Raw genomic sequence first — 10,970 nt, forward strand, 5'->3', positions numbered from 1 at the left:
ACATGGGCTATTTTGAGCACTTTTCTGGGATGCTTGCTTGTTTTCATTTCTTTACTGGGAAGCTTAGCAGAAGTATATATTCTCATGTTATTTATGTTAGTGCAGGGTGAGCATAATGCTAAAGCATTGATAAGTCATTGTCTCAACGCAGGCTTATAATGGCAATGGTCTGTTTGCATATAGGCCTACTGCAGCTTTGATTGGTTATGCCGGTCTCTGCAGCGTATGGCTGAGTCGTGTTGCATTGAAAGTGGCGAGTATTACGTTGATTCGATCACAAATGCCACAGTAAAGGGAAACGTTGATAATGTTAACAGGGAAAACTGTAGAAAGTTGAGTGAAGTTCAATCTTGTGCTTCTTTCTGTGGGCTGATATTTCCTCTGCGCTTGCCAGGTAGTCCCATGGAGCTGCGTGGCAGTCTCAGGGCTACTGTGCACCGTTGAGGGAACATTGGTTGTGAGTAGATGCGCTTGCTCAGAGATCAAAGCAAGAGCTTCATGTTGCCACTTATGCACATTTTGTTCATATCCTTTGCTAGTTGGTGAGATTAGCCCAGATATAGATCATTTGTAGTCAGCAATCGGGGAGTGATTGCTTCCTACAAGAGCACAAAACATTTGTATTTCTAGCCATCATTGAAAAGCAAGTCAGGTAAAGATTTTTTTTTTGTCAAAGTGGCAGTGTTGTATTTTGAGACAGTTTACTCAAGCCTACGTAGCCAATATGCAGAGGGTATCATAATTTGTCTGATTCTCTGTAATAATGGAAAGAGAATAATAATGCATTTTATTTAGTGAAGTGGTTTCTTTAATCAAACAAAAAAATATTTTTAGTCACTAGAAGTGGATAAACAGGTTAATGTCATGCTCAAATAGCCACAGTAGCCTACTTGGCCACTGTTAAAACTGTAACTTAAGGTGGGTACAGCCTCAGTGTTCACAGTAAACACATCCTGGAAGTTGCACAGAATTTTCACAATGTTCAAGTTTGCGCTCAGCAGACCTGAAAATTAGAGGGAACATTGCCACTGACCCCCCTTATTTCCCACCACCCTGTGCCCCCACCCATCCCTTTCCTAGAAGTACTATGGACTCAATGACAGAAAATTGCTTTTACCACAAGAAATGTCTTTATTTTTCTTCCAACATACTAGTGACACACAGGTCTTGCAAAAAACAATACTCACTAGTCATTATCAGAACAGTAATATGGAATGTTGTCATCATTGCTCCATTTTGTTTACATTTTTCTTTGTTTATTTTTAAGAAATATGACAAATAAATAAAGTCTATAGTCTTTGTATTTATTGTCCTTATCAATATATTATTGTGTTCAGTCACCATTTCCGGAATGAAGAGGAGCAAATCAGACAAAAACAAAGAAAATGACAAAGTAATGTTATTCCCTTATAAACACACTTTAAATGTCTTTGATTTAGGGACTAAACAGTACGGGGGGGGTGGTATTGTTGACAAAAGGTAGAAATCCATTCTTCACCCAAATCTTATTCTCCTTCCATGCATCGTTATTTTTGTAAATCCAGACGGCCAAAAGTATAACAAAAGTCTGTTTTCTGCAGACCCCAGCAACAACACCAGAAGAAATACAAAAATCGGCCATAGGAGAGAGTGAGGAGTTGCCAGCTGACCGAGTGACCGGCCTAGCCCTGTTCAGTCTGTACAGAAGCAACCTCCACTCGTGTGTGCTGTGCTGTTGGGGGAACAGCAGTCCAAACGCCATCCACAAACACTTCACATCACCATACAGTTTAAAAGCATAAAGTACAACCTCCAGAACTACACTTCAGCTTTTGGTCCCCCTCTCTAAAGAAAACAGTCTAACAGAGGAGCAGAGGAAAGGAGGACAGGAGGAAAGGAGGACAGGATGCTACATGAGTCCCTGAGCCTGTTAATATACCAGAGTCTCAGACACAATCACTCCCACTACATAGAAAATAAAGAAAGGAAGAAAGTGAGGAAGAACAGTCACAGAGACAAGTTGCAAACGAGTGCACAAGCAGTCCTGTCCCGTGTTGGTTTGGGGGGTGCAGGACCGACCCCAGCACCAACCCAGAAGCTCCCTGTTTCTCCACTACAGTAGGTGGGGGGGTCAGACCCCCGGCTGTGTGGTGGCCATTAGGACCAGGCCAGTGGCGGAGGAGGGCAGACCAGGGCTACAGCTCAGTGCTGTTATTCCCAGGTTGGATTAGAGTTTTCCAGAGTGGAGGCTCAGCCTTTAGTCGGCGCTGTGCTCCTCCAGCTGGGAGATGATAGTGATGAGGTTCTGCAGGCCGAAGATGTAGCCGCTGTCCTGACCCTCATGCACCACACTGTCCTCCCCGTAATGGCGGCACGTCGTGTGGGCAAAATCTATCATCCTCACATCCACCGCCGGGCTGCTGGCCTCCCCTCCTCCACCGCGGGATGAGCGACCAGCGCTTCCCTTACTGCTGCCGTTACTGCTCCCACCAGCACTGCTGCCAGCTGGCGATCCACGGGGGAACCCAAATGCACCTTCTTTCTCTTCCTCCTCTTCCTCATCTGAGGGCTCGTCATCGTCACCCTCCTCTCCTCCGCGGTGGCGGGGTCGGGTGGGGGCGCAGGTGCGGGGGGGCTCCCCATCATAGATGATGAGGAGGGAGGAGGAGTAGAAGCGGTAAGACTCGCAGGACTCCAGGGTTTCCTGCATCTCCCTGAGCTTCCACAGCACCGGGGAGAGCAGCTCATGCCGCAGACGCTGTCCATCGTGGAAGAACTGGAACAGGGCCTCCTTGAAGCCCGGCAGGCTCAGCTTACGCCCATGGTACTTGTTCATGAACATCAGCTGGCCTGAGTCTGACTGGTACACCTGCATGCCACAAAGGCGGACACCGATGGAGGCGGAGGTGCTCTGTTGACATTTGCGAATCTGATTGGCCTTCTTCTCCTCTGATGCGTCGTCACCATGCTGCCGCGTGCCCATCTTCAGGTCCAGCACGCACGGCACCGCGTGACGCCACGTCAGGTTCTCCAACAGGATGAATTTGTATTGGTTGCGGTGTTTGGAGTTGTCCTTCATCCTCTGGAGGTGCTGCTGGTGGCATTTCAGACTCCAGGGGTTGTGTTTAATCTGCTTCGAATCCAGGCTGTAGCAGAGAACCTCAGCCTGCTGCTGCACCTCCGCACCGTTATAACTACACAGAGCGGGATAAGAGGTTAGATATCTACCCCTCACCATTCATCTTTGCGGCATGTTGGTGTTTGGATATATAGTATGTGTATGGATGTAAGTGTACGAGCTCACCTTTTGCTCTTGTTCTCTTTAGTGCCCTGTCTGGCCCGGTCTTTGCTGTAGTTGTCGTTCTCCAGCAGTAGGGACGATGTCTTCTTGTTACCCCATTTGATCATCTTGCTCTTGGGCTCGCAATCGGCTGAGGGGTCCTTGTTTTCCAGGTTCTCTGGTTCATTGTGGAGGGGGTAGGCAATGAGGCATAAGTTTCCCTCTTCATCTTCCTCAAAGCTGACTGACACCACACCTGAGAGAGAGAGAGAGAGAGAGAGAGAGAGAGAGAGAGAGAGATGGAGGGAAGGGTGAGAGAGAAGGACAGGAAGGTGGTTAGTACCCGGCATTGGATTTTTATTTTAAAATGCTATGATGAAGCCAAGACCTCCCCGTAACTGGGTTGTCATAGGCATCTCTTACCCACTAGGTCCTGCTTCCAGCCAAATACACTCTGTAAAGAGGGATGCAAACAAACACAAGCATTCCTATGGAGGGAGCAGAGAGAGAGAGCAGGTTGGGGGGGGCAAGGACGCAGCAAAGACATCAATGAGTGGCAACAAAAACAGTGTCTAAGTACTACAAATGTATATGTTAAATAAAAAAAATGTAATAAAAATGTGAGAATGAACCCAAGAAGCAAAGAGATACACAAACATCACAGGAGGCTGGAATGTATTACACTCAGTCCAAACTTTATTAACTACCAAACCCACCAACAACCACAAATCAATTGATACGCATACAGTGCTACTACATTTCAAGGCAACCCAATAGAAATCACAGCAAAGATACACTGTATAAACTCAAATACAACCATGACAATACACCAGAAATGAAGACATTCACCCAACAGTGTGATATTCTATTATTTGATAGAGATCCAAAAGTTCCATCAAGTAAGGCACTTTGCGTTACCTGCCTCTCGGACGAGTCCTTTCAGGTCTGACTTGCCTTTTTATATAGTTCAATTGAAGGCAATAATCCAAACACACTAACAAATGAAAAACAGAGTGGTGGTGGGGGGTGGGGGGTGGACAGAGTGGTGTGGAGGAGGGTGGGTGTCTCCGGAACACATTCATAGAAAACTGTATACACACTTTCTTAGTCCTGGTATAATTTGGGTTAGGGTTCCCCAAACATGAACGCACTCCCTACCTCTATCCCAGTTTCCCAAACTCGGTCCTGGAGCCACCCATGAGTGCATGTGTTGGTTTTTGCCCTAGCATTACACAGCTGATTAAAATAATCAAAGCTTGATGATGAACTGGCTATTTGAATCAGCTGTGCAGTGCTAGGGCAAAAACCAAAAAGTGTACCGGGGGGGGGATTGGCACAAGACAGAATTTGGGAAACCCTGCTCTACCCAATAAACCCCCACGTGTACTGCAGCTCTCACCGCTGACTGGTGGTTTCAAGACAGGAAGAGTAAAAGATCACAACTGCAGGAGCTGACATCAACCAGAGAGAGGGAGGGATGGAAGGATTGGAAGATGGAGCAAGATGGGGAGAGGGAGTGAGATGAATATACATCGTCCAATTGGATATAAACATGAAAATATGACAGCACAAAACAAGAAAATCCCAGCCTTTCCGTAATATTTACACAACAAAACATCCTTGGTTGACACTGGAGAAAAGGTTCTCTGAAACATAAAGACAGATCCTTCATTAGGGCCTATGTGTATGAGATGACACTAGGGGGGTTGGCTAGTGACATGAAGGACAATGGAACCCAGCGCTTATCCCTCCTCTGCAGCGCCTGCCCTGAGTGATGTCATGCATAGTGATGTCACTACCCTGCAACAGTTAACCCTCTACTGCCCAGGCCTGTTCCAACTGTCAGAGCTGTACTGTCATCGGGCATGTGAGGATGAGTATGTGAGTACCTGTGACTAATGTACTTTGTGAGTATGTGAAAGTGACTATATATGGGCGGCCTAAATGAGTTTGTAAGAGCGTGAGAATGGGTGTGTGTGTGTGTAAGAGTGTTTTGAGCAGAAGTGAACATGTGTGTTTGATGTGGAATATTTCTCAGTGTCAACAGATGTCTGCGCTCTTCTATCTACATCTTCCTCTCCAAATCCCACTGGTCTTTTTATAGTGCCACGATACATTGCTGCAGAGTCAGATACCATACTAGCGCCTCAACTCTGTCACATAACCGGAGTAGGAGTGACGCCATAGAAAGTGTGTGTGTGTGTGGTAAGTGTTTATGCCTCTCTGTGCGTGCAAGTGTCAGGAGGCAACGAGTGCAGCTTCATGGTAAATTAAAAACTAAACAGAATGTGATATTCCACCCAAGGTGTGTGTGTGTGTGTGTATTTATTTTCCATGACAGTCATCTCTTCCACTTTGTCTAATGCAAAATGCCCTGTCCTTTGATAAAGGGGTCACACCTAGCCGCCAGGTTATAAAGAGCCTGCCATACCCCTCTCCAGTCTCCACCATTACGTTACCTGACACTGCAGAGTAGTGATGTGCATTCCGAGTCTTTTCAGTGAGCCGTCTCATTTGGCTCCGTTCACGTAAAAGAGACGTCTCATTTGATTCTGACGGCACCTAGTTCAAAACACTTCAAAATTGAACTTCAACCACTGAAAAAAATGCTAATCTCCAATTTAAAGCCCAAAAGGTAGGCTACAATTTTTGTGGACCAGATTGATGCTCTTTCCCCATTATGTATTGTTTCTGCAGTGACGATTCACCCTCTTTAGAGAATTATTTTGTAAGTTAACTGCAGAAAAACTCGTTTTGAAGTCAAAAGGGCAGTAGTAGTAGGCTCCTGAGTGGCGCAGTGGTCTAAGGCACTGCATCTCAGTGCTAGAGGCATCACTACAGGCCCTGGTTCGATTCCAGGCTGTATCACAACCGGCCGTGATTGTGCACAGCCCTATGGGACTCCCAATCGGCCCAGCGTCGTCCGGGGTTAGGATCTGGCTGGGGTAGGCCGTCATTGTAAATAAGAATTTTTCCTAACTGACTTGCCTAGTTAAATAAAGGTTAAATTATTATTTTTTATGCAAATCAGGGAGACAAATGAACAGCTCTTTCACTGATGCGATTCGGGTTCACCAAAAAGATCATTTCAAAAATAGCCGTTCGCAGAATGACCTCTCACTACTGCATAGCCCTGACGCATCATGGAGTCACATACTGTCTGTCCCCCACCCTCACTTAAGCGCCAACATAAAACAAATCCCTTTGTGCCGTGGTACTGCCATCTTCAGTGACCTGCTGTAATCCTAAATGCAGCCAATAATACAAAACACACCAGCCAACCATATCAGTAGAGGACCAGGGAGAATAAATTTGAGAGATGGAGGTAGAGATGGAGGTAGAGAAACAGACAGAAGAAGGCAGCCTGGTCTCATAGACTAAACGTAACATAGTAAATGTAAATCCGGGACACTCAAATTAGTATGACGTTACATTTGGTCTGGTTGCATAAGACAGATGGTTATTTAAGGCAAAATTAACCCAATGGTTTCAGAGGTTAAATCTCATCAACTTTAGCATTTGAGCTAATTAGCAACTGTTCAACTACTTAATACTTTTTAGCTACTTTGCAACTACTTAGCATATTAGCTAATCCTTCGCCAACACTTTTAGCTAACCCTTCCCCTAACCCTTTAATCTAACTCCTAAACTTAACCTCCATACTAGCTAATGTTAGCCAGCTAGCTAACATTAGCCATCTGGCCAGAATTTGTAACATATCAAACGTTTCCAAATTCTCAACATATAGTATGTCTTACAAATTCGTAGCATGTAATACATTTAGAAAATCCGTAACATATTGTATGTTTTGATAATTCGTAACATTATAGTACATTTTACAAATTCGTAACACATCATAGGAAATGGGTGATGGACATCCACAAATTAATACACGAAACGTAACACATCATACTAATGGAGTATCTCAGATTTCGTACAGAATAATACAAAATGATCTGATACCAGGTTGAAGGAGGAATATGGGGAGATTAATACTGGGCAGTAGCAATAGCGCACAAATACACAGCATAATGGATGTTATTCCAATGACAGTGTTAGATTGTGGGTTTAGGGTGGGGTAAGGGAATAAACTTACCTCTGTACTGGGGGGGTGAACTTCCTCATCTCGGGGGGGCAGGCTCTTGTAGAACTGATGTTCTCGGGGGATGAGGGGCTTGCAGATGGTCTGGTCGCCGAAACGTAGCACGCAGGAGTGGCCCCCCACCTGGTGCACAAAAGGCTCAAGCATCACCCCTTTCCCGGGATAGGGGGGTGTCCCGTCTGCCTGCATGAGGGCTTCTAGAGCAGGACTCATCCTCACTCCGCATCGGACAGCTAAACTGGAGGGGCCCACGATGAGGCTGCCCGGGCTCCCTATGCTCTGGCTGTACCGCTCTGTTTCACTGGGGGGCGCTAGTGGACGCCTGCTAGGACAGCAGAGACCACAGTGGGGAAAACAAAGGGCATAGCAGGAAGGAGAAGAAAAGAGAAAAATCCTTTAGTTCCCTGTTCTTTCCTGGTCCAAAAGCAGAGTAGTATAGTCCAGGCTTGGATTAAGGTAATCTCCCTGAGTACACAGTGCTACTAAATTGTTGTTTTAGACAGCTCCGGGGCTGTAGGTTGTGTGTGAGAGCAAGCGTGGGTTGTTCCTGACTGTCTGTCGATGATACTGAACTGACGTCTGTACTGAACTCAGAGCAAGAAAAGGATCAAAACATTTTCCTCAGCGCCTCCTCCTACCCCGCTTCAGCCTATCAGAGTCCAGCAGCTGTTGTTGGGCGGGAACTAAGCACTGAGGAAGGAACAGGAACAAGCAAACAAAGAGGAACGAGAGACAAGCGAAAGTGGGGGAGGGGAGAAAAGCAAGCATAGAGAACAGACAGAGACAAAACATATCTACAGTATCTACAGTAGCACAGGAAGTTGGTGGCACCTTAATTGCAGAGAACAGGCACGTGTTAATGACTGGAGCAGAATTAGTTGAATGGCATCAAATACATGGTTTCCAGGTGTTTGATGCCATTACATTTGCTCTGTTCCGGTCATTATTATGAGCCTTTTGCCCATCAGCAGCTTCCTGTGATATTTAGAGGGGGAGGAATACATTTGTTGATATCTGTTGAATTAGTAACTGCTTCTGCAAAATTCTACTTTGCATTCTGATGCCAATGCAGAAGATCATTTGAATCTGGGGGATAGAGGAACACAGAGGGAAAGTCAAAACATTTTCCCTTTCTATTAGCCTGTTTGGCTTGTTATTCTTATCAGCTGATACAGAGCAGGGAGAAGGAAAAATAAACTGAGATGATCGGAGATATGAACTGATGGTGAGGAGAAGGGCTCTGCGTTGTCTTGGCCTAAATTGGCTTGTAGGAGCGCTAGTCTGAATATAAAACAAAAAGAATGGTTCCCCCTCTCACCAAAAACCATTACATACCAGTGGTGTAGTTTTAACTGAGTTATTTTTTATGGCAATTTCCTCAAAGTTTGTACTGACAGATGTAGCCGATTGAGTAGCCTATCATTATATAATATGCATAAAATGCATCCCCCAAATTCTCTAAAACGACGTTGGAGCCAGCTTATGGTAGAGAAATTAACATTCAATTCTCTGGAAACAGCTCTGTTGGACATTCCTGCAGTCAGCATGCCAATTGCACGCTCCCTAAAAACTTGAGACCTCTGTGGCATTGTGTTGTGTGACAAAACTGCACATTTTAGAGTGGCCTTTTATTGTCCCCCGCACAAGGTGCACCTGTGTAATGATCATGCTGTTTAATCAGCTTCTTGATATGCCACACCTGTCAGGTGGATGGATTATCTTGGCAAAGAAGAAATGCTCACTAACAGGGATGTAAACAAAATTGGCACATCATTTTAGAGAAATAAGCTTTGTGTGTGGATGGAACATTTCTGGGATCTTTTATTTCAACTTGTGAAAACATGGGACCAACACTTTACATGTTACATTTATATTTTTGTTCAGTAATTCAGACCAAGTCCAAATTATGTCTAGAACAGCTCAAATAAGCAAAGAGAAACAACAGTCCATCATTACTCTAAGAAATGGTCAGACAACCCGGAAAATGTCAAGAACTTTGAAAGTTTCTTCAAATGCAGTCGCAAAAACCATAAAGCGTTATGATGAAACTGGCTCTCATGAGGACCGCCACAGGAAAGGAAGACCAAGAGTTACCTCTGCTGCAGAGAATAAGTTCATTAGAGTTGCCTTCCTCAGAAATTGCAGCCCCAGTAAATGCTTCAGAGTTCAAGTAACAGACACATCTCAACATCAACTGTTCAGAGGAGACTGCGTGAATCAAGCCTTCATGGTTGAATTGCTGCAAAGAAACCACTAATAAAGGACACAAATAAGAAGAAGAGACTTGCTTGTGCCAAGAAACACGAGCAATGAACATTAGACCGGTGGAAATCTGCCCTTTGATCTGATGGAGAGGTCGACCGATTATGATTTTTCAACGCCGATACCGAATATTGGAGGACCCAAAAAAACGATACTTATTAAATCGGCCGATTTTTTTTTAAAATTTATTTGTAATAATGAGAATTACAACAATACTGAATGAACACTTATTTGAACTTAATTTAATACATCAATAAAATCAATTTAGCCTCAAATAAATAATGAAATATGCTCAATTTGGTTTAAATAATGCAAAAACAAAGTGTTGGAGAAGAATGTAAAAGTGCAATATGTGCCATGTAAGAAAGCTAACGTTTAAATTCCTTGTTCAGAACATGAGAACATATGAAAGCTGGTAGTTCCTTTTAACATGAGTCTTCAATATTCCCAGGTAATAAGTTTTAGGTTGTAGTTATTATAGGAATTATAGGACTATTTCTCTCTATATGATTTGTATTTCATATACCTTTGACTATTGGATGTTCTTATAGGCACTTTAGTATTGCCAGTGTAACAGTATAGCTTCCGTCCCTCTCCTTGCTCCTACCTGGGCTCGAACCAGGAACACATCGACAACAGCCACCCTCGAAGCAGCGTTACCCATGCAGAGCAAGGGGAACAACTACTCCAAGTCTCAGAGCGAGTGACGTTTGAAATGCTATTAGCGCGCACCCCGCTAACTAGCTAGCCATTTCACATCGGTTACACCAGCCTAATCTCGGGAGTTGATAGGCTTGAAGTCATAAACAGCGCAATGGTTGAAGCATTGCGAAGAGCTGCTGGCAAAACGCACAAAATGCTGTTTGAATGAATGCTTACGATCCTGCTGGTGCCTACCACCGCTCAGTCAGACTGCTCTATCAAATCATAGACTTAATTATAACAAAATAACAGACAGAAATATGAGCCTTAGGTCATTAATATGGTCGAATCCGGAAACAATCATCTCGAAAACAAAACGTTTATTCTTTCAGTGAAATACAGAACCATTCTGTATTTTATCTAACGGGTGGCATCCATAAGTCTAAATATTCCTGTTACATTGCACAACCTTCAATGTTATGTCATAATTACGTAAAATTATGGCAAATTAGTTCGCAATGAGCCAGGTGGCCTAAACTGTTGCATATACCCTGACTCTGCGTGCACTGAACGCAAGAGAAGTGACAATTTCAGCTGGTTAATATTGCCTGCTAACCTGGATTTCTTTTAGCTAAATATGCAGGTTTAAAAATATATACTTCTGTGTATTGATTTTAAGAAAGGAATTGATGTTTATGGTTAGGT

The 10,970-nt window shown here is 44.1% G+C and overlaps 1 protein-coding gene across 2 annotated transcripts; it reads right to left on the reverse strand.

Annotated features, from left to right (window-relative positions):
* Window positions 1-1,107: 1,107 nt before the first annotated feature.
* On the reverse strand, window positions 1,108-8,161 carry ip6k2 (inositol hexaphosphate kinase 2). Of its 2 annotated transcripts, NM_001140432.1 has the most exon segments (5): window positions 1,108-3,173; window positions 3,284-3,515; window positions 7,356-7,364; window positions 7,366-7,387; window positions 7,389-7,920. In NM_001140432.1, coding segments are annotated over 5 exon segments (1,386 nt in total). In that variant the 5' UTR covers window positions 7,575-7,920; the 3' UTR covers window positions 1,108-2,236.
* Between the last annotated feature and the right edge of the window lie 2,809 nt (window positions 8,162-10,970).

This window comes from Salmo salar, chromosome ssa22 (assembly GCF_905237065.1).
Source record: "Salmo salar chromosome ssa22, Ssal_v3.1, whole genome shotgun sequence".
In the NCBI taxonomy this organism is placed as follows: Eukaryota; Metazoa; Chordata; class Actinopteri; order Salmoniformes; family Salmonidae; genus Salmo; species Salmo salar.